We start from the raw sequence: 25,533 nt of genomic DNA, 5'->3' as shown, positions 1-25,533 counted from the left end.
CAACTTTTTTCAATTTTGTCAATTTACCAAAACGTGAAAAGATCCCTTTAAGCAACAAAACCACATCAATGGCAAATTTATCTGTCTTCAAATATATAACGAACTTTTCATATATTAGTATGTCCACTTCAATCATTTTGAATGTGAAAAATAGACAGAAAAAAGACCTTATTATACCCCCACAAACGAAGTTTAGGGGGGGGGGGTATATAGGAGTGAACTTGTCTGTCTGTCGGTCTGTTTGTCTGTCGGTCTGTCCTAAAGCGTTTAAAAGAGCCGTTAAACAAAAACTAACATACTTGTTAATAAATTAATTGTATTCACTAAAACATAGCTCGAAAAAAACACCAGATTCTGCATATATCCTGACACTTATTCCACTGATCGGTAGTACGTTGGCCGGGGTGTTGGTGTGTACGTTGGCCGGAGTGTTGGTGTGTACGTTGGCCGGCGTGTTGGTGTGGACGTTGGCCGGGGTGTTGGTGTGTACGTTGGCCGGGGTGTTGGTGTGTACATTGGCCGGCGTGTAGGTGTGTACGTTGGCCGGGGTGTTGGTGTGTACGTTGATTTAGTATATTGTAACCTAAACACAATGATAGCGAGCAGGTGATTTAGGTAGTTTATCTTGAATGCTCTGAGCTTTAATGAGTACATACGAGCGACGCGGAGAGTCAATAGCTGGGAGTTGTATTATTGCAACTAGTGATTTAGGTACAAAGTCCTCAAAAACGCCCCGTCTAATTGAGCAGAACGTATGCAGGCAAGGATTTTTTACGCTTGATGTAAATGTACAGGTAAGAACCGGTTAATTATATTGTTCTACAAGTATCTATAGTGCATTTACGTGTTTACTTATATTTAGAAAATGAGCACTGGCTGATTACATACGACAATTTACTAACTCTGATTTGAACATTACGTTTAGACTTTTAGAAGTTAGTATGCACTGTGTATTCGACGTAGAATTATGTAAAAGATTTGTAGGCTATCAGAGGAATTATAAGGCTATTGTCGTGTATATATTATGGTTTATACAGTGCCCCAGGTAATTATCTGGGAAATGGCGTTTTCACCCATTGATTTTGAAAAATAGGGGGATTTCATTCTTGAAATAGTGTGAAATTAGTTATAAAAGTGCATACCTTAAAGTCATTGCTGCTTAACTTCTGTTGAAGCTGCACACTTGTATTGATTCAATAAAACTGTAAACTATCATTATTAACTTAAATAAACTGATATTTCATAACATCTTTAATCCTTGAAACTGTCCATGATATAAACTTTAAATAAAAAAAAACCTGATGGTAACTGATATCTTTGTAACTGTCAACTGATATTTTGGCGCAACAATCGCGGACGTCTTTCTACCTCTCTGAGACATTTTTATTTTTCGCATCGTAATAGAAACTGAAAGTACAGACGCTTTACAAATATATGCACAATGAGCGACGAATTAAGTCGGATTGAAAACGCATGTTTGTCGTCGTAACTAATTTGGTCAGTCGCTATATTAAAATATGAAAATATTTTCGCAGATCGTTTGAATAACTTTTAATGCCATCCATATGTAATAATGCATCGCAACCCACCAAGTAATAATTTATTACATTTATGTTTGTTTAATGAAATGTATAAGAACGAAGGTCGGGTGAATAGTCAATTCCTACTCAAAATTGTTTTTAAACATGAAACAATATTCTAACAAATCTATATCTCGGACTTTATCGGACATCGAACAATTTATAACATTTCGGGGTTTTATTACATAACGGGTTGTTGTATGTATGTATTTATTTTGACCTTGCGGTCAAGGATAATCCATGAAAGTGCAGGCACTTATTTCCAATGGGGTCTTTTGGTTTTGCTGAAAAGACAGCAAGCAGAAGAGACAGTATTGGGATACAAGGAATCCGGGTGCGATACCCTAGCTCTTTGCGAATAGATACCTTGGTTCTTTTACGTGCTCAGTGTATAGCACCGATACACGCGAGAATTACCTGGGTTTCATACCAGTACATCTCTAGTTGGGTGGGAAACACTTGAAGCATTTCTGAAATTTCCAGTGCCCCGGCCGGGATTTGAACCAGGGACCTCTGGAATGGTAGACCAGAGTGTTACCACTCGACCACCGCACCACCACACTGTCAACCCGAAATATAAAAAGGCATCGCAACCCACTTTGCAATACATTATTGCATTCATGATTTTGTTATGGAGTCTACAAGAACGAAGGTCGGGTGAATTGTCAATTCCTAATCAAAATTGTATTTAAAATTGAAAATAAATTCAAAACATGTCAACATCTCGGACTTTATACGACATGGGCAAATGTATAACATTTTGGGGTTTTATTACAAAACGGGTTGTTACTGTCAACCCGAAATCTAATAATGCATCGCAACCCCCTTTGTAATAAATTAGTACATTCATGATTTGTTGATGGATTCTATAAGAACAAAGGTCGGGGGAATTGTCAATACCTTATCTAAAACTTATGTTAATTTGAAAATAACTTAAAAAATGACTGTATCTCGGACTTTGTCTGACTTAGTTACATTTATTACAATTCGGGTTTTTATTACAAAACGGGTTGTTACTGTCAACCCGAAATGTAATAATACATCGCAACCCACTTTGTAATAAATAAATACATTCATGATTTGTTGATGTAGTCTATAAGAACAAAGGTCGGGGGAATAGTCAATTCCTCCTCTAAAACTAATTTAAACATGAAAATAACTTTAAACAAGTCTGTATCTCTGATTTAATGGACAATATAAAATTTATTACATTTCGGGTTTTTATTAGAAAACGGGTTGTTACTGTCGACCCGAAATGTAATAATGCATCGCAATCCACTTTGTAATGAATTATTACATTCATGATTTGTTGACGGAGTCTATAAGAACAATGGTCGGGGGAACAGTCAATACCTACTATAAAACTTATTGTTGCATGAAAAAAAAACTTTAAAATAAGTCCGTATCTCTGATTTAATGGACATGATAAAATTTATTACATTTCGGGTTTTAATTACAAAACGGGTTGCAACTGTCGACCCGAAATGTAATTATGTATCGCGACCCACTTTGTAATAATTATTACAATTCGGGTTTTTATTACAAAACGGGTTGTAACAGTGCTATTTAAATAACCATATGCTGTATGTGGCCACAGGCGACCTATCTGAGAGTACCAAGGGGATCTTTAAAACGCCAAGAACGATTGGTTAATTAGGTACTGAACCCATACGCGACCAGGTGTTGATATCAACGGTTCTATTCAAAGTGTAAATGTCTTTGACCCGTACCGACCTAGCGATGAGATAAATCTTGCGATTTAAACAGGCAACTATTAGCACCGTAGGCGCCCAGGCTCCAAAACAAATGATACTTTTTAAAAGCCATTTTGTGCAGCTATTTGTGAAACATCGTGGAAAACTATCGTACTATTTAGCAACAATTTTATTTCGTTTCACAGCCATTTATTGGGACAGTCGAGTGTTTTTAATACACAATAAATTCTCAGTATTGTTTGTTGATTGAACATAACAATAATAATAATAATAAAACATTAAGCGTAACATCATCGTCCCTTTTTCAATATTTAACAAATGTAGTTAAATTTTTCGTGGCTTTTTTCATACAATCCATAGGCAACTATATTATGGCAAGACTATGGAAACCATTGTGTCCCCAGATGTCGCTTCTCAAAAGTGACGGAGTGACGTCACGGTATGTTTACGAATACAATGGAAACAGTAGTTATCTCTTCCATGGAAAAGTGAGCGCCTAAGAACGAGAACGTTGTTTTCCAAATAGATCCATCACCCAAAGAGAAATTGCTCAAAAGTAGTGCGGTATTAACTATGCCCACAAAGGGAGATAACGTAGTTTCTTATAAAAAAGCAATCTCCTACGCAGTGGTCTCCCTTATACTAATCCACATCAATGTATAAGCTATAAGTCTTTTTTGGCCTGGGGCGAAGCCCCTGAGCCATAGAACTGATACCGATTTTTGAGACAAGCTGACTTGGCTGGCTGCCAAAACAATCACGAATGAATGAATTTGTGAAAGTCCGATTTACCACTTGGCGGTCATTCATGCGCAATCAAAGAAGACGGACCTATACAAACAAATAGGTCCCTGCAAAGAAGTTCTCAATAACCCGCATTGTTAATACAGAATATCACTATATAACATGAAGTGTTATAAAACGTGTAAAAAATATTATTGAAGCAAAATTGCTAAGCATTGGGTACGACATAGTTTTTATGATTGTTTGCATATTCATGCGAAAATAAGTTCCTCACTTGACGGTCTAGGCCGAAAATATACGAGTGTCTACGGAAACAGTAAGAAGATTTTTTTACTGATACATTTTTTTAAGGTATTAGCACTCTAATGAACTTCGTGCAATATCGCATTCTTTCGAACATATCCGTCACTCCGAACGCTGGACTGTGCGGAAAACTAAGAATATTCTATAAATACGCTATGAAATACTAAATGAAGGACCCGCTAAATACAATGACAACAAATATGGCCGACATTGTATCTGACAGATTGGGTCGTTTAAAGAAAAAGCAATTTGCTATATTGAAAGAGAACAATTAATAAAAGTGTTATTATTATTCATATTAATGTGACTGGAGTTAATGATAAACGTCACCTAATGCAAGGCAGTGTTGATAATTATGAAGAAAACGATTCCTGGAAATACAAATGTCAAACGATTGAAAATTTTGACCACTGTGAAGAATAACGTTTAGAACCCGTGTCATTTACACAATTTAATATTGTTCTTGAGCAGTAAAAGGGGATAAAGTGGATTTATGATTGTGTGATGACTGTTGCCATGTGAACGGGTTATCGTACGGCAAAAATCCATCTTGTAAAGAAGAGTCTTCAACTTTTCAAGAAAGGAATGCCTTGTTTTGCTATCAACACAAAGCTCGGAACCGGAAGGTACATGGATTACAGTATGCAATATTTTTTTCAAGTATAACAGTTTCATTATTCATAATTGGAGTTCATGCGAGAATAAGTTCCTCACTGTACGGTATCTAACTACCGTTTCGCGGAGTTTGTCAAAACAAGAGCAACTTGTTTGCCATAAATAATAGTTTTACTTTGAACTTTAATACATGTAAAAAAAATATTATTGAATCAAAATTGTTAAGCATTGGCTACGGCATAGTTTTTATTGTTTACATATTCATGCGAGAATAAGTTGCTCACTTGACGGTCTCTAACTACCGTTTCGTGGACTTTGTCAAAACAATAACAACTTGTTTGCCATTTACTTTGAACTATAATCTAAACCAATAAAAATAATTCTGTGGAACTATAATTTTCCGTATTTTCTCTTGATTTTACATGGTTTAAATTTACCTCAGCTTTAATAACAATGAATACAGTAGGGCACAGTTGACAGTGACAATTTTCGGATAAACTTCCTGGTTTTTGTCAAAGGTAAATGGAAATAAGTTTTTCATTTGATTTTCTCATTAAAAAAAAATCAAAGTTGGTCTTAAAAGATGGAATTTCATGTTTAATGAATCTATTACACCAATCATGATGTTTGTATGAGCCGTTTTGGCGGTCATAACGACGATTTTAGACGCTGTTTATGTGTCTGTTTGCCTAAGTAGTTATCAAAATCTTAAACACTTCTCAATTTATCATTTGTTGTTGAACTTTTCTATACTGACAATATTAACATTTCGTTGAACAATTTACGGGCATATATTCCATTAGACGTATTCTACTTTCATTTTATGTACTTAAAATTATTGTTTTACATTTAACAGACTGTGAACTAAGCAAGGTTTTATTAAAAAGTAATATCAAATTTATGTTGCAAATCTTTGTGCAATCTCACAAAGACAGGTTAGCGATGACAATTCCATGCGAAATGATAGCATTAATGCATATGTCAGGAATGTGTTTAATTACAATGTATATTTGATTATTTTTATTGGTACATATTTAAATGTTTCTATTCTTGTAAAAATTTATAGTTTTGGATGTCAATATTAATGGTTGTGTTCATGATCAAGTTTAACATGAAAGCAATGATGATCTAAGATTCGTAACAACAAATAAAGAAAGTAGAAAGAAAAAAATATCTTTCTCATAAAGCACGACCAACTACACAAATATGTTGTAATGCTTAAGAAACTTTATATTTTCAATGAATTGTCAGACATGACCAAGAGGTTGCAGCTTAAGAAAACTGATTAAATGTTCTCAGTCAATATGTGTCTGGACTATCGGAATATCTTTAAGATTGTATTGAGATGTAATACTTCAGCAGACCTTTGTTTTCATTGTCATATATTATTTTCAACTATAACACAATCATACATAAATATTTTGCTATATTTTATTTATTCAGGGGCAGAACCTACTACCTGGTACTGGTAGTTTCAATGATGAACTATCATGATATAGGGCTAAAAGATGGATGTGCCAAATCCAACTCATGAAAAACAGATTGGGCAAAAGTGGAGTGCGAACACTAAATGATGTACTGCTAAATAGCAGGTTTGATATGATTTACACCTTGCATTGTTTACACTGCACCTTCATGTATGCCATGTGACTTTAAGATCTGTGTTGGGAGAATAAGGCGCGACCAAGATAACATTTTTAAGGATGTCTTTTAAAATTATTTCACCATTGGTAATGGGATAATGTCGAGAGCTCGCTAATTCGTGCGAGTGTTCTATAGATTTTATGATTTTTTATGAAGTCCCAACACTGATCCGACATTTTTGTAACCGTTCAAACGCGTCATTGCACATTACTGGAAAAATACTGATTTGTTAAAAAAAATCATGATACCTATAGAAAACTCTCACGAATCAGCCGGCTCTCGACTTTATCCCATTTAAAATAGTGAAATATTAAAAAAGAAATCCGTGAAAATGTTAACTGGGGTGCGCTTTATTCTCCAAACACAGATGGTTTACCTTTATGGTGTTAAGTAAGGATACTATTTTTAATATTAAACATTGACAATATACTATTTACTTTGCATAACTTGAGGGTTCAGATTGTATAAAGTACCAAGCAATAATCTGTTTTTCGTCTTGATTATATAATTTTAATAATATTTCTTGTGTTATTTTCACATACATGTAGATTAAGTTAAACAAGCATTAAGCCAAAACTAAAACATGACATGGTTTTCAATTTCGATAAATTGTTGACAAGCCTATGGTATCTACTGGTGATATGTATTTTTTATGTGTTTGTTTAAGGTTTCTAATCAGGCATTTTTATTTTAATTATTGCAGATCTTTACAAGTGAATTCGGCAAATCCTGATGCAACCTGAGCTTACCAAGTTTACTGACAGTTTGGACTCTGTGTGGATGATAATATGGACAATTTATCGTGTTCATGTTGTGTTGTGATTGACATTTTTTAACAGATAAGATTTTTTAATCCAGACTTAACAGGTGATTTTTCTTCAGAGAATAAAAACAATACTTTTTTATTGATGTGCATGAATTTGAGTACAAAATATCAACAATGTGTATCTTGTGTTGTTTTTCCAATCAGTCTGTCATCCATAGGTAATATATTAAGTATGAGAAGGGAATATTTTATTTTTACATTTTTGTTGTTTCTGCACACTATGTCAGATACATGAAAATATATTTTATGCCCCAACGGGCGGCATATAGTTTTCGCACTGTCCGTCTGTCAGTCTGTCTGTCCTCCGTAACACTTTTCACTCTCTAATTCAAGTAGTTCTAATCCGATCTCCAAACTTGGTCAGAAGTTGCATCCTGATAATTTCTGGCTCAAGAAGAACATGGGTCATGCTGGGCCAAAAACTATGTCATATGGTCACTTAGTGCGTTTCAAACATTCAGCATGGTGTCCGCTCTCTAATTCAAGTAGTTTTCATCCGATCTTTCCCAAGCTCTGTCAGAAGTTGTATCTACATAATGTCTACGTCAAGTGTGAACATGGGGCATGCCGGGCAAAAAACTAGTTCACTGGGTCACTAAGTGCGTTTTAAACATTCAGCTTGGTGTCCGCTCTCTAATTCAAGTAGTTTTCATATGATCTTCACCAAACTTGTTCACAAGTTTTATCTAGATGGTCTGTAGGCCAAGTTCGAACATGCATGCAAAGAATTGGCAGAAAAAACCCATCTACAAACTGCAGCAGATGACATATGTAACAAACAAAATATAAATATTGAACACCTGTTATTTAGCAAACTAATAGTTAAATAAAATAAAGGCGATGTATATCTCAAAAACATTTGCACACTTATGCTTTTATGTAGTGACAAAGTTACAGTTGGGGGCATCCGTGTCGTGTTGACATATTTGTTTGATTAATGATAAACAACTCATTCATAGTGATCTAACTATAAAATGTTCTGTACACGATACGAAATCCATTGTATTGTATGCCTGCTAATATTGTGGTCTTAAAAGAATATCATTAATACTGTTGTAGTTCATTTAAACATCAAGATATGTGATGTTAACGTATGTGTTCATGTTATGTTTGTATTTGATTAATTTTTACATGTTAATGAATATTTTGGTGTTTAAAGTTCAATCTATAGTGAATTAATTAGTGACGTGTGCCATTAAATATGTCGTGCTTATTGCTTTTATTTTGTTTAAGTTGAAAATCATGTTTTTGAATCTCTACGTAAGAAATGCACTAGTGAATTTGGTTTGACACTTATGCGAAGATTAATGATATATTAACTTCAAATACATTGTTGATCACAAACAGCATGTATATGCAATCCACAAATTACTGTTTGCATAGCAACTGTTAACTTAATGTATTTTGTCTACTTAATTTTATCAATCATGGAACAAAATTGAATTGCTAAATAAACAAAATAATGTCTGGCAGTACAGACACACAACACAAATCGTTTCATGAGGAGTTATTCGTTTTAGTTTTAAGTTCATAGCTGTACAAAATGTTCAATTTCTGAATACACACCTTTTTCCAGAAAATGTGCATATATTTATGTATATAATAAACATGTTAATGATGTTCCATATCTGTCCAGAACATATTTTGTTGATTTTCTATGCCTTTTTTGGCTTAAATTCTTTAAAATAGTAATAAATATGAAAAAAAGAACATTTTTGTTCTGTGACATAACGGTCTATGCTTATTGTTTAGTCTTATGATAGAAATTTAAGTACAGATAAATTTAATAATAGGGAAATATTTTAATAATATGTTTGAGTATGTAACGTTGCTGTATGTTGCGGGTAATTAGGAATTAACATAACAGATGTCTTCGGATGGGGTATGTAATGAAGTTTGAAAAATTGTTTATGGAAGTATGGTTTCATTTCTCCAATGTAGTTCAATTTTCGGGAACATATGTTGATTTGTCTTTAGTCCTTGATTAACAATTCGGCTCGTACATAACAAGCCCCAATTCAGATATGGTATATAATGAAATTTAAATAATTGAAATATCCAATTTCCCAATGTACATAACAAATGTAAGTTCGGATTGAGTGTGTATCTTATGGGTATCGGGGTTTACGTAATCGATTATAGGAATGTTAGGTTTCACACTACTAATGTGGTTTGTCCATAGAGAGCATCTGTTTGTATGATCAAGTATGCAAATGAAATGAGGTCTCCTGTTCCCAAAGTGATAATTGTATATTGCACTCTTCTGCTGTGACATGTGGTAGGTGTATAAGCGATCCATCCAATCAACAAGGGTTATTCGAAGGGGTGGGTTTAGAAAATCGGGGTAAGAGAACAGTTAACCAACCAAAAATGAGATAGGAAATATCTAAATTTTATGTTCATGTACCTTGGAATAAAATGCTGTGCTTTTGTTGTAAGAAGAGATTCCAGAGTCCTAGTTTGACAATCGAGTAGAGCAGTCACGCTTTCTTGACGTGGCGGCCAATTGGCCGCCGCGCTGTAAAATTGTACTTCATGAACATTAGAAGCGTTGTGTTAGAAATTATTTTACAGAAATTAATCTCGATGAAAACAGAAAAGAACTTTGTTTGTTACTGTGTGTTCTCCACGAACAATGTGTAATTACGCGACAGTTCCCATGGCAACCATTTATTTACGGATTAATTTTAGTACAAGTAATTCCGTACTTTGAAATTAATTATGTTCATCCAGATACGCGATCAATGGAGATATTATCAACACAAACTGATCAGCATAACAAGTACCGATACTGATTGAATAAGGACGTCATTTCATCCAAAACGGGCATTCAGCATTTATGACACACAAAAATTGACAGACCCAGATGGGTCATAATCTCGTTCCCAGCCACATATCTTCATCGCCTATGTAGGATGGCCATAACTTATTGATCGACTATCCATTGTGACTTTTTGAAAAATGCAGCTGCAGCCTTGATTTTTATAAACCTGTTTATAATAATGCATACACATACTAAATCAATAAAAAAAACTTTCGACCAAACGTCTTCTTAAAAAAAGATAGTTTGACTATGTATAAAGATATTGACAACTATATACATAGTCGAACTATCTTTTTTTAAGAACTAAACTTCTTCCCAAGCACACTAAGTCTAGCCCCAGGCCTTCAGCGCCTATGGCGTGTTGATTTTCTTTGAGATGTTACCAAATGTGAGATTGTTGTTAGGTTTGTAAACGTATCACTATTTTCTACTATAAAAATCACTATAATGATTTTTTGACACTATATACTACATCGAGCAAGCGCAAATGTCGCCTGTCGACCTAAAATTCCCTAGGTCGACACGCGACATTTTCTCGATGCACGATACGACGCGCGACGCACGATATGACACTCGACACTATATCGAGCAAATATCGCGCAAGTGTCGCATGTCGACCGGTGTGGGTGTAATTTTTTCAACTCCAAGCACGGTGTCATAGTAAATTTTTCAGCTACAAGTAAAAAATGGCTGTAAGTTACTATAACATTTGCTCGATATAGTGTTGAGTGTCATATCGCATGTCGCGCATCGTATCGTGCGTCGCTCAAATGTCGAGTATCAAGTTGCATAATATGGATATTTTAGAGCATGGATAATGTGCAGTATTGCTGTTTCCTCACAAATTTCATAACTGAAACGAAAATTTGCGAATCTGAAACAACTCTAATTTTGTCAATTTACCAAAACGTGAAAAGGCCCCTTTAATGCTCCGTAATGTATCTTTGCACGCATACACACGCCTTACTTGACAAATGATCATACTCGCCCGGGGAAAGACAACGTTGCGCATCTAAGTATAATTTATACACATATATTGCCAAAACATCATTGTAAACTATTTACAAATAGATATTGCACATTCCGTGGTTAAGGCTAATGTATCTCCAAATGGACATATCATATGTGTTGCCTCTGCTCCGAAGTGCATTGTATAACTCTTTCATACGTCTTAAACTTGGCAAGACAACGTTGCACAATTTAGAAGAATTTATACACATATTTAGCCCGTTTACGTCCTAATTACAAATAAATATTGCATATTCCGTACTATCGAAAAATGCACTTTTAAATAGATATTGCATATGTGCTATTAAAGTTGTTTATTATCAAAAATGAAATATTTTACTTAATCACACGCCTAATGTATGTCCTATACACACTGGTCAGGTAATTTAAATAGATTTTGCACATTGGGTACTATTGAAAAATATAACTCCTAATCAATACAACACGTGCGTTGTTTTTGCTCAGAGGTGTGCGGTATGAGTTATTAACACGCCCTTAACTTTACAACGGTAAATAATTGCTAAGAAAAAGACATCGCTGCACGTCTAAGCAAAATGTGTACTCATATATACGGTAGTCTTTACACCCTGGTCATGTAATTCCAACTAGATATTGCACATTGCGCGCTATCGAAAAATACAACACCAAAAAGATGTTGCACATATTCTGTTTATGCCCCGTAGTGTATTGTAGCACTCATTCACATGCCTCAGACTTGACAATGGAGTATACCCGCTTGGGTTTAGTTGCAATAATTCAACTATCAGCTTTATTACCCAATGGGTTGTTGAGAGTTGCAATGCGCTCTCTCTTGTCCATGGGTGCAACATGTTATCAACAATGCAAGGGTAAAGGAACACTGAAACTGTGTTGTAAACTTATTAAAGTTTACCTGTCTAAACCACAAACTCATCCAAATGGTACCATCAAAGCAAGAAATAATTGCTTTTTATTGACTTTGTTTTTATTTCGTACGCTGTATCAGCCATATTGGAAAATTGACGCAATATTGGTTAGGTCGCAGTACACCAATATTTTGCATGTCGGGTTATGTGATGGAGACTATTCAAGTCGATAACGATGTGGTATTCGATACAGAATACACTGTTTCAAAGTTAAACATAAAAATGTCAGCGAGAAATGTGTGTTGAAACATCGTCATGTTTTTCTAGGGTGCATGCAAAGGATAAAATCCGTAGGTTGCCATTCAGGTAAATTTAACATGTTTATGAAGTTTATTCATTATTTTCCTTAATTTGTCTCTAACGACGTCTGTTTAGTGAAGCGCACGGATTCCGTGCGCTGAACTGCACCCATGTTTATGTAGGGTTTCATATGACTCCCAGAGCCGCGATAGCAAAACTTATCAAAGGCTCTGGAAGTCCGTTTATTTGGACTAGCTTGGGAACAGACAACGTTGCACGTTTGAATGTAATTCATACACATATATTACCATAAACCCTGGTCAATAATTTCCAAAAAGATAGCTCCTTCAAACACCTTTAACTTGGCAAATGTTGATTCCCGCTCAAAGGAAGACAACGTTGCATATCTCAGTAGAATTAATTCACATATATATTTTGAGGTATTGAACAATATAACACCACATATTTGGTTAATGCTCCGTAGTGTATCGTTGCACTCATTCACACGCCTTATACTTGACAACGGATGATAATCGCTCGGGAAAAAAACGTTGAAGGTCTGAGTATAATTTATACACATATAATTTATATTTTTACACATCCGCTAACGGAAATCATATCCTACTGCTGGCGTTAACCGGTAATAATCCGTTCATAGACCGTTTGCACCTGTGGCCTTCTCGACTCGTGTTAAAAGCAAACGTAAAATAGTTCCCATTTAAAACTTGAGATTTAAATGTTTAAACGCATACATATGTTAACTGATTTGATGAAAATATCTTATTTCTAATAAGAATCCTTCATCCGTATAGAATATCTATGTAAATAATATTTACTGTATCAATCCTAATTTGATTGATGTTTAATATCTATTGGTATCTATTGGTATCTGTTATTTGTGTCGTATCTATCTGGAAAACAATGCCGCCCGCCTAAGAACGGAAGACTCATCGTCATTTTGTTTAAATTTAATTCGAAAGTAGGTTCAAAACTTAATCGTAAAAAAGGAAATGAAAATAGTAATGTTTCAAGGTAAACTAAACTTACAGGTAAAATTGAAACAAAATAGCTTTGGTTCGGATATGTAAATACGTACGTTATTTTCTAATTTAGTTTCTTACATTTCTCAGTACGTTTGAAAATTCATTAAAACATACATGCCAACCTATGGCTATGACAAATGAATTTCTATATTACAGTGAAATACAAACACATCAACTCAGTATTAAGATATTTAAGTTGTAAAGATATGATTAAATATGAGTATGCTCTGTGCATATGAATAAAAAGAAAACCGTTATTTTTCCCATGATATATTTTAGACTAATGGAAATCCTATGATAAATATATGATGGGATCCCAATAAATAGGCAAGCATACAATCGTTAATTGTTTTGAATGCGGCTTGCGAATTACATTCAATAATGGTCATACATAATTATGTATGTTTATCCATGGAATGTCTGAACTGCCTTTTGGTGACGAATATTTGTTCAGATACCCATTACAACCCCGCAAACGCAGTGTGAAATGGTGTATATATATCAGGGTGCAGAATCAACGGGGTTTTCAAGGGTCTACACACGGGCTGGACAGAATGTTAACACACTGTTAAGAACTTTACTTTTTCAAATCTCAACTTATTAAAATTTATTTGCAACAATCTTTAGTGCGTTAAAGACAGTTTTTCGTGCAGTTTTTGTCGATATCTTAAGGTATATAAGAATAAATCATTGAATACGACAGAAATTGGTGAGGAAATTTCACATTGCGTCAAGCATAACCGTATAAATGAATGCACTAAACATAGAATATTTGAACAAGAAAACATGCTTAATTTATATAGTAATTCTGATGTATTTCACATTGCCATAAGCTGCTAAAGCTGCATAAAAATATGTATTTTGTGCACTAGTTTAATATTTTTAAGAAAAATTGTTTAAATTAACAAGTTATTCGAAAAAAGCACCACCACCGGTTGCCACAAAGTCACGTGATCCTGCACCCTGATATAGAAGTCACACTCTCGCCGAGACTCGGTTTGTCATTTGGTCGCATGGTTGGTTGGTTGAATGCTTGCTTGGTTGCTTTGTCGATCAGTTTACTGCCACCTCTTCATTTCGCGTGCGATTAAATCACCACTTAAACGGCTCATCACCTTAACGTTTAGATGTAAAAAAGCATCTTTTAATGCCCGTCTATCCACACTCATCATAGTAATATGATCTTGAACTCAGGCATTTTTCGCATACAATGTTAACACGTATTCAAGCAAACTACTACATGTACTACATATCTCAAGCTATTGAAATGAAACTTTGTTATTTCGTCGCTTTATTGCTATAGTGCTCTAACTACCAATTTCATTTTTTGGAGAAAACGCATTTAAAGGTTTAACGTTTATTTTCTCACTTATTTATGTACGTATGTGGACAAAAATATACCGGAGTGTTTATGAGCAAACGGAGAATATGAATATAATTAAATAATTACTTTAGTAAATTATATGTTAATGTTATTTGCAATTTCATGTATGGAGATAGAGCATTCTTCTAAAAAAAATATAAACATCGTTAATAACTTTGCTCTAAGTTCTGGAGATGGTGCAGTACAGCATTCACCCGTTTGTAAAAATGTGCGAGATGCAGCAAAATAGAATCGAAACACTTCGTCTGTAACGACTAAATCTTGAATCCGATAACGTCATATTAAAGATCTCGTTCTCACGAACACAGCGATATAAAAAACTCATTTTGGAAAAAATGGAGATAGAGCACTATAGCTGTAATATGTAATAGTTATGAAATTATCAATTAAATCTACTTACATATGTTTTATTAACTCCAGATACTTGCTAACAATCCATTGTTTGTCACAATTCAGTAACTCCAATCCAAAAATACGCTCCATGTTTGTTTACGATGACGCTGTCAGCCAGCTGTGTAGGAATACGTCCTACATTTTCAATTGCACAATATAATTTGTTATTCCTAACTATTTTTCTCCAAAATTAATGGCTTTCACTTGTATGATTAATCTAAGGATGCATTTGTGTATTGCATTTTGGTAAAGTTATGTTCCAGTTGTAAATGCTTTGGAACTATTTTGTTAGGCGTAGAAAGTCTATGCATCATATAGTTTCATGTTTCCATTGTATTATTAAAATGTTTAACAGAATTTAAATGCAGAACATTTCTGCCTGATATTATGTATTAATGTTATGTGTTTTAATACAAATTGCTTTTTATAATGTAACAACTCATATTATTGACTTACTTTGTTGATTTAGGATTCCGAAATGCTGTTTAGGAAAATGGTTCTTTGTTAACGTGTTTTATTGGTTAAGGAATTCCTAAGTGCACGTTGATTGGTTGGGACGCCTTAGTTTCGGAATCCTAAAGCATCTTCACTATAAATAGCACGCAGCATCACGGATTCTTCACCTCGGTCAATGACTCAAAATCCACGTCATTTAAAAGTCGGAAACCTACCAGCTTAAGCTAAAGCCATCATAATGGTAGGGAATAGTTCTGTAAACTCTTAAGTATTCTTATAAGTTATTTAAAATATTAATCAAGTAACAGTGATGCTGCGCACCTTCATCATACTTATAGATATTTATTCGTAAACCAAACTTCTTAAGTCGCGTTCTACGATTTGAATAGATTTGTTAAACCTTAACTCGGTCGTTAGTTCTATCCTGACAACTTAGAAGTGTCTAAGTATTACATAGCAATAAAGCGACGATTTGTCAAAACAATTAAGTTTCGACGCGCTAAATAACTTTCATGCACCGGGATTCACACGTTCGTGGGTTATTTGCGTTTTTATTACGGATGCATGCATTGTACAAGTTTGTGGATTAAAAATTACGTCTTAATTTCTCAGACGATTGAATTGAAACTTTTATTTAATTGTTTTTAGAGTAAAGTTCAGATGAGAAAGACACATTTTCCGTACCGATTGATAAACACCTTGCTATTTAAAGTTATTTAAAGGTCGCCGTGGTGTAATGGATATGGTGTCCGCCTAACGACCGGGAGATCACAGGTTCGATCCCCACCGATGGAGCGTTCTTTAGATCTCCCCCATAGACACCAAGTACTGGTTCTAGGCCCAGGAAACGGACTCGAGAGCGTTTATATTAGCCTTAGGCTTTCGATGCAATCGAGCTTAAATAAATATGTTTAAACTCAACACCTTGCTGATGTATGTGAGCTTTAAGTTCGCCATTGAATGGCAGGAACATTGATTGCTCTAAGTTTGTGGAGCGAACTACTATTACGTTTCTCAAGCGATTGCATTGAAACTCAAATTATGTAACCACCATGAACTGCAGACAGAGAATAACAGCGAAGTATATCGCTAGTCCGTGCTGAAAAAAAAAACAACAAAAATGTGTTAAAAGTGTATTCTTGGACATAACAACGAAAACTGCATTTAAATCGGCAATCTTTTGACAAAATACTGGCTAGACTTAGCTCCCTGTAGTAATCTGTTTCATGTGTAATGGTCTCATAGTATCGTCCCTTCTGATTGGTTGCTAAGATTTGTTACTATGCGCATGTGCTTGTTCTAAAAAAGTAACGTAATGGACAAACAAAACTACTCATGCTGTTCTTAAATTGTCTTTACATGTTATTAAAAAAGCGGCTTATAAAGCTGCTATTAGTCGATAAAACAACTAACATAATTGTGTGTTACGTAATTAAAAATCATAGCATCACCCTGGAATAAACATGACCTACTGTCCAATGAATACCGGAAATCATGAGAATGATCGTCGTAATAGTCATGGATGACCATCAAATAAATTACAACAACTAAAATTAGAAAAAAACATTAACTTTCCTGCACTTCTTGAGCGTTTTTCGACGATACTATGAGGAGGACCGATACTATGAGAACCATAATACAGTCCATTATATAAACACAACATGCTGATATAAATTCACGTACGTCTAATTTGAACACAAACAATTCAACAATAAAACAAGCATTGGTCCGTTTTTAACTAGCAACATACCTTTAAAGGACCTTTTCACAGAGTTTGGCTTGTTTTGCGGTTTGTCATGAAATGCTTTAAATAAAGAAATGTAAACATTGGAAATAGCTCCAATAAAAAAAAACAAGAATTAAGTAAAGAAAAAAAAAGGTTATCATCAACTGGAATCGAATCACTGACCCTTGGAGTAAAAGACACTTAAACCACTCGACCATCCGTGCGCACATAGAGGATGATGTATTTTATTCTTTATTTTAGTTATGCCACAAAATATAACGATAACAACAGAAATCTCCAAATTATTCAATGGTCGCGTTTGTAACGCTTTATATTTTTCATGTTTTTCAATCGTCAAAAGATGCATATAATGGATATTATAGAGTAAATATTAAGCATTAAGTTCTGTTTCCTCGCAAATATAACTAGAACGAACATTAACTGATCTGATTTTTTTCAATTTTGTCAATTTACCGTTACGTGAAAAGATCCCTGTAATAACCACTTGTCATACAATATAACGTCAGCAGTAAAACAAACCAACATACACTTATTGGACAAATCGTACCAGCAAATAAAGCGATATACCATTCACCCACAACAAATGAGTATAACTAGACGACATACCATTGTTCATCCAAAACATACCAGAATAACCACACGACAGACCACAACCTCCGCGCAGAGATTCGACGGGAACCAACATAGCTCGATCAAATTGTCAATCTCCACGCAGAGTTGTCGTTCCTTGCTCTCACATAAAAAAGATGTAATGTAACCGTCGTGCAAGAGATTGTCAAATTGTCAATCTCTTCCACGACGGTTACATTACATTCACCTCTGTGTTGGGCTCAGAACGGACTAGTGTTATGAAAGCGTCTCATTCATGTCATGATCATACCAAGCGTTCATCATTTAGGCTACAGTATACTAAACATTCTCTTGCACGACGGTTACATTGCATTCACTGCATTAAAGAAAACCATCTCATACCATGATATCTTATATCAGTCTTAATTCATTATTATAAAATTTATATGTTTTTTTGTTGTTAAGAAACCAACATACATACACACGTCGAAGCAATTCCTAACGTCACTCAATAAACATTATGTTCAATTATTTACATATGTAAAGTGCGTGGAATGATTCCATCTGTGTAAATGGGCAATAAAATAGTTCCAAAGAGTTGCATTAAAACTCGCAAGTATTTGCACGATTAATCGTACAATTAAAAGACATATTTCTTTATTTAATGCATGCGATCTTAAATATCCAATCAAATATACATTGAATGCGTTTGTTCGGTTTTAGCTATTTTATAGACAAAATGGCGTGCTGAGCCTTTCGCAGAGTTGTATGTGAGAGCAAGGAACGACAACTCTGCGTGGAGATTGTCAAATTGTATGTGAGAGAAAGGAACGAAAACTCTGCATGGACATTGCAAACAATTGTTCACCCGCCACAAACCAGTATACCACGATATACCATTGTTCACCAAAAAACATACAATAATTACCACACGACATACCATTGTTCACCCAGAACATACCATTATAATAAACCAACATTACATTATTGCCCGACATCATACCATTTTAAAAGCACGACCAACCATTTTCACCCAAAACATACAATGTACTAAATTAAGACCACACAGCACGTCGTTATAAAGAACAAGCAGTTAATAATAAACAATCAACGTTACCATATATACACAGAGTACCGTTGTGAGCACACGTTATATAGCGATAAACAAACAACAAACAACATATTGATACATACAAAACATACAATTATAAACACAAAATACAACCACAATGTCGTTATAACTCTTTATGAATAAAACTTTGTTTATGTAAAAGTATAACCATTTTTTGTTCAATCAAACATAAAATGAATCGTCAATGAATACTACATGCATAATAATAATCGCCACCTCGTTTTCAAATATGACATCTTATTCACACCTATCATTAACATCATAAATATATGAACAACTCTGGTCGCAATCACTAAAAAATATTAAATATCATTTTACAAATGACTTGACCGATGGAAGTTATATTTGTTTTTACAGGTGATGCTTAACCTTGAGTTCCTTCTGAAATGTAGCTTACTAAAACACTATGGCGAGTCTAACCGATGTGTTCACTGAGCCGGAAAGGACGAACTGGCTGAAGGCATTGCTGGCAATAGATATCGCAAAATCTGGCCTAGAGCAGTTCGTGGAGAACGAGGCTAAAATTCTACACGACAATATATACAACGCTGTATGGGCATGTGTTCCAGCGCCAGTCTCGTGTATTGGCTGTCACACCGCTAACTTGCTGAAATGCCCTTCATCAGACATATGTAATAAACGAGGAGCAAAGAGCCTATGCACATCTATGCATGACACCGCATTAAAACAACCACGACCATGCACTGCTAACGTTTGTAATAAAGTCCATGACGAAATTATAAAGGAACATAGATTCTCCCGTCCTTCATGGAAAAATACAAGGGCAGAGCGATGGGCACCGAATCCCTGGGAAATTGCCAAGGCGTACTTACCTCCAGACGGATATACTGAAAAATATTCGGCTCAAGATACAGATTTCAACGGAATCATCAGTTTTATGATAAACTGCAAACACTTCGATAGCAGGTTTTCGTTCCCCATAGATTCAGGAAAAATAAATCCACCATGCTTTTTAACAAAGGTAAGTTAAAAGGTTGTTTTATGTCATGAATCTGTGCAAGTCCCACAAAAACAGCACAATAAAATGTTAACTTCCGCCAGTGCGTTGGTCCATCAAGTCATGTTGTATAAGTTTACTGACACCAAAGACATTTTCTGGTAACTACAATATCTTTTGACTGAGAAAGCATCCCATGCTTTTGTTAAGTAGTGTGGTGTAAGCGCGGCTCTTTCTACCAGCATCATCGTGAGAAAATTTAATTTTGTGACACTTCTCGCTTATCAAAGTATGTTTTGTTAGTAAGCATGTGTTGATATATTAAAACCGTGTTGTCTTTTCTTTGTTTGACTATGGAAAACACTTTTATTAGTGAAGTTAACTAACATATCAATTTGTACTTATTCTTCGTAAGCGCATTATTTCGTTACAAAACGTTATGTATTGTAAGTTGTTTACATGAGCGCTCTGAATATATATTCGGAAATGTTAGCCTACGCTAACTTTGAAAAGCATTACTTTAAGCGGTTAGCTTTACAAACTTTGAATTTTTCATCAGGCAATAGTTTACCTCATGCATATGTTTAGGCGCGAGAACATGGCAGAAAGGTTCGCCATTTGTCTACGTGCAAAGTAACAGAACAGGATCTCCAGGACATTTTCTATGTATTGACTAGCCTGCTGACTGACCCAAAATGTGTAGCACACGACGTCACTGCGCAGGAGGCTGTGAGAAAATTAGCAAAGGTATAAGAGAAACAATTGCGGCTTAAAAGTCTGGCTATGTATGTGCGTAAATAAAACTTTGCACAAACTACGCGTATTTATATTACATACCACGTTATTTATTTTGAACGTTATCCGTGATTATCTCTCATGTAAATGTATCATTAATTTAGTTTTTAAGAATTTTTATCCAAAATTGATCCATATTATACGTACATATAGATGTGAAATGTCGGTATGGATCAAATTTTTATTTACTTACTTTACAATTGTAATATAATGTATTGATTCATATTTGTAATGTAAGTTTATAATCTAAGGGGGAACCTAGCAATGCGATTAGCACGAAAGATGCGTGCTCAAGCCGTCTACATGCTCGTATATCATTATCAATATTTATATAAAATAATATATGTAAAATCGTGTTTGTTCCGAACGCATGATTAAAGAAAGTTTATATATGTAGCTACAAACCGACGTTTTGAGGGTAACAACGAAGGACATTGTTCATTTGTTAGAGGCTGCACAAGATAAACTTGGGAAAGTTGAACACCTAACTGAGACGGCTATTGCTGAGATTCAGACTTACATAGAAAACTTCAGAAAGGACCTCGATTCAGACAAGTGCAATTGTAAACTGAATCTTGATGATCACACGGGCAATTGTAAACAGGAACTTGATGAACATTGTCGAAAATCTACAGAATGTACCTACGAGCAATCTTGTAATGGTATGTCTTACTACAGATTGCGATGTTAATCGACGAACCACGGAATTAAAATCATGTTATCTTTTACAATGCAATGTCCGCTCTATTATTTGAGTTTGTCTAAGTATTGAAATAATTACAAAATGTGTTTAGTGGCTTTAACTAATAATTATTTACATATAACAGCTCGTCAATCACATTAAACTCATTTCAAGTCTACTTTCCGATGACTTCACGTAAGCGTTCATGTTCAGGTACTTCGAGGTTTGCTAGAAATATATTAAGTAACTTACGTGTCCGAATACACAATGTGTTCTCTCTTCAGATTTTCGTCGACGTTTGATGGCACACTACAATGACACTTTAAGCCACGTGCCTCTGTCAAACTTGGATCAAAGTTATGACAAGCGTATATCAGATATATATGCAACGCCAAAAGTACACCGAATTGAAATCGCAAGAGATGGGAAACGCGTAAAAAAGGAGCAAGTACTGACATACAAACAAATATTTTACACAGGTGATAATTCAAATCGGCGTTTATACCTACAGGGTGAACCTGGCAGCGGAAAGTCTACGTTTTCAGCTAAGTTGGTGCATGACTGGTCCCATGGAAATTTAGTTTTATCGCAATCTCCCAGTGAAACTACAGCATTCGAGGACGTGTTAACCATTCACAAATTCAAGTTTCTATTTTTTATCACATTGAGAGATTCGAGAGATCAAACAGATGTATCGCAGATGATAAAGCGGCAGCTTATTGATAAAACGTTTTCCGAAGACGAACGCGCCAATGTGTACAAACTTCTCGTTCAAATAATGAACAGTGAAATCTGTCTCGTAATACGGGAGGGTCTTGATGAATGGGTGTCTCCTGATGGCTGTAACCTAGCTGAACCTTCCGTGGCTGGGTTTCAGAACGACACATGCACTGTACTTACAACATCTCGACCATGGAAACTGGCTGATGAACGTATCAAGAATTCGCAAATCGATTGTCTGTTAGAGATCGAGGGAATTAGCAATGCGGATAATTTTTGTAAGAAAATAATCGGGTGCATAATTAACGAGTCTAAGGATCTGGTCAAAACTGTGAATACATTTCAAAAATTCGTTAACAAGCGTAAGCTCGAATCTTTATCATCATCACCGATGTTGTACACACTGGTCATCTGTACTTGGGTGAACACGATTGAGGAGAAGAAACACCTGAAAGGATCATCATTGTGTAAACTGTACACTACTCTTCTTGAAAGTCTATGTAAAAAGGTTAACTGTGCGACAGGTTATTTTAACGATTCAAACCCACCACCAGTGCGCTGTTTTTCAAGCACAATTTACCTACAGCCATACATTGAACGCTTAGCTAAGCTAGCTGACGTAGCATTTAAATTGCTCTTCTCTTCTGAGAGAGAATCATCTATTGTTTTCAATGACGTAACATTATCCAACTATGTATCTCAGGAAGAGCTCCCGGTGCTCAAGACGTTTGCTCTCAAAGCTGGGATATTAACAAACAGGAAAGAAAAATGCCGAAATGCAAGCTCATACTCGTTCGTTCACAAAACTGTGCAGGAATACCTCGCAGCATATCATATCGCATGTAATCCATACGTTATTGATGACGTCATTACCGGGTATCTTGAACGCAACAGTACATCATATCTCGAAATATCGCAAACTTTCATATTTTTGTGTGGCATGAACATCTGTGCCGCGAATAAACTGTCAGCTTTGATGGATGAATATGACGTTGCTTATTGTGCTGTGCTCGGGAGGATGCCATGTAAGTATCAGCATATCATTGAGTCTGGAATGAGGGAGGCAGCAGCCAACAATCAGGATGGAAAACAGCTGAAACTCAGTCACGATATTTATTTAGACCCAATATCTTTAGATTGCATGTTTTACATGTTACGCCATGCCTCCCTTGGCTGGATCAAACTCTTCTTTGCCAAAGCATAATGCTTGTTTTTAAATGCGCATCATATTAGACTACCAAAACTGACACAACCATATCGTGTCGGATAACATGTTCTTCATTTGAAATAATATATCCTTAATACTAGTTTTTTAGACACGGTAAATGGTGGAGTTGATAAATGGTAGATCCTTTTGTATTATGGAGGAATAATTTCCAAGAAGAACGATAGTTTTTCTGCCAAAATATGAAAACATTCCTCCGGAAAACAACACAAACTGGATGATCAATACCTATTTCATCAAAATAAACATGTTGAAATACAGTGTTTGCTATTCCAGCATGTACAATAGTTACTGTGCTTCAAGTACTGAAATCTTGATAGTTCTCCATGAAATTTGAACGAAGAAAGGTATGCACGATTGTGTAGACACTTCGATTCCCGATAAAGGGCACGTCGGATAACGGAAACTCAACAAATTGGGCAAATTCAAAAATGGTCGCTGTCCGTTTACAATAGAAATGTTGTTCTTGTGTAACTTTATTGAACGATTGAGAACAACTAGTCTTATTTATACACAATAAGCATGCAATTTTCTCAGAACTTATGTTTCTATATTATCATACATTAATCAGGATATTTTAGACATTAATTTAGACATTGTTCCGATAAAATACGTGACTGCCTTGAGTTGATGCAGTTTGTCTGGTATGACATGATGGTATGTGTACCAGACTTTCATTCCATGATTTGAAAATGGACGTTCAAGTATGTCACTGTTTTAATCACAGCTGTGTCGTAAGGGGTAAAAAAGAGCTTTGGCTGCAATACAATTAATTGCACAGGCATCACAAAAGCAAATCAAATCAATACATTTTCTTTGAGGCTCATGTGAACGAACCAGGGCTCTTGGTCCTCTTTTTACTATGCCCCTCTTTGAAGAAGAATGGATATTTTGTTTAGCTGGATGTATGTCGGTCTGTCTGTTTGTTGGTAGAACACTTCGTTTCCTATCAATAACTCGTAAACAAATTGACCAATTGGCTTAATACTTTACATGTGCATTGGCCTTGGGCATTAGATGACCACTATTGAATTTGGGGTCAATAGATCAAAGGTCAAGGTTACTATCACACTAAGTTTGAAAATCGTTTCCGATCAATAACTCGTCAACCAATTGACCGATTGACTTTATACTTCACATGTGCATTAGCCTTGGCCAGTAGATGACCCCTATTAAAATGTGGGTCACTATGTTAAAGGTCAAGGTCACTATCACACTTAGTGTGAAAATCGTTTCCGATCAATAAATCTTAAATGCATTGACCGATCGGCATGATACTTCACAAGTTCACCGGTCGTGGTCAGTAGATGTACCCTATTGAAATTGGAGTCACTAGTTCGAAGGTGAATGTCAGTTTAAAAAATTTCCAATTCTGTGAAACATAAATATCGACATTTGCTTGACAAATTAATTGTTGTATTAGGGTGAAATACAGACGAAGAGATTAAGCATTAAGGTATTAAGATTGTGTTTGAAGTTGCCTACGTTCTATTTATATGAATTAACAGCAAGCCTTAAGTGTTCTTATGATCTATATTTAGAATAATGAAAATCTGACTGTAAATAGATGCTGGGATCCCTATAAATGCATATGCTTTAAGTGGTAATTTGTGTTGTAGGTTGCTTGCATAAGTGACAGTTTCACGTTTCGGTAAATTGACAAAATTGAAACAATTGCTTCAGATTTTTAAATTTTCTTTGTAATTATGATATTTGTGAGGAAACAAGAATACTGAAAATTTGCCATGCTCTAAAATATTTATTATATGCATTGAATAATGTGGAGAGTTATGTTTGTATCGTAATATTTTGTTATATTACGAGCATTGCTTTTATAGCGTATAAAATACACCACTTACATTGTGAGCATGGACGATCGAGCGGTTTAGGTGCTCGACTTTTACTGTAAGCGTTAGTGGTTCGAGCCCAGTTTGGGATTACGTTTTTCTTTTTAAATTTTATTCTTGTTTTATACTCGAGTTATTCAATTCAAATGTTTATATTGGTCAATTAAAACGCATTTG

At 35.1% G+C, this 25,533-nt stretch overlaps 1 protein-coding gene across 3 annotated transcripts; it reads left to right on the top strand.

Annotated features, from left to right (window-relative positions):
• Positions 1 to 592: 592 nt before the first annotated feature.
• LOC127835181 (uncharacterized) lies at positions 593 to 25,251 on the top strand. Of its 3 annotated transcripts, none has more exons than XM_052361484.1 (5): positions 593 to 794; positions 19,487 to 20,111; positions 20,676 to 20,834; positions 21,280 to 21,544; positions 21,849 to 25,251. In XM_052361484.1, the coding sequence occupies exons 2-5, from the start codon at positions 19,536 to 19,538 to the stop codon at positions 23,486 to 23,488; spliced, it is 2,640 nt and encodes an 879-aa protein (XP_052217444.1). In that variant the 5' UTR covers positions 593 to 794; positions 19,487 to 19,535; the 3' UTR covers positions 23,489 to 25,251. The 3 variants fall into 3 exon arrangements, with proteins under 3 accessions (XP_052217444.1, XP_052217446.1, XP_052217445.1); XM_052361486.1 differs by lacking the exon at positions 593 to 794 and adding an exon at positions 13,316 to 13,436; XM_052361485.1 differs by lacking the exon at positions 593 to 794 and adding an exon at positions 13,331 to 13,453.
• The last annotated feature ends 282 nt before the right edge of the window (positions 25,252 to 25,533 follow it).

The sequence above is a fragment of the Dreissena polymorpha genome, chromosome 6 (genome assembly GCF_020536995.1).
Source record: "Dreissena polymorpha isolate Duluth1 chromosome 6, UMN_Dpol_1.0, whole genome shotgun sequence".
NCBI classification, from domain to species: domain Eukaryota; kingdom Metazoa; phylum Mollusca; class Bivalvia; order Myida; family Dreissenidae; genus Dreissena; species Dreissena polymorpha.
The sequence above is the reverse complement of the archived record's forward strand: the minus strand, read 5'-3'. Positions and strand labels throughout refer to the sequence as shown.

What these genes read in the sequence shown, in the direction of transcription:
- LOC127835181 (XM_052361484.1), top strand. Translation starts at nt 19,536, where the DNA reads ATGGCGAGTCTAACCGATGTGTTCACTGAGCCGGAAAGGACGAACTGG. An exon ending in CTGTGAGAAAATTAGCAAAG is followed by an intron (nt 20,835 to 21,279) that starts GTATAAGAGAAA and finishes TTATATATGTAG; the next exon opens with CTACAAACCGACGTTTTGAG. An exon ending in CTACGAGCAATCTTGTAATG is followed by an intron (nt 21,545 to 21,848) that starts GTATGTCTTACT and finishes TTCTCTCTTCAG; the next exon opens with ATTTTCGTCGACGTTTGATG.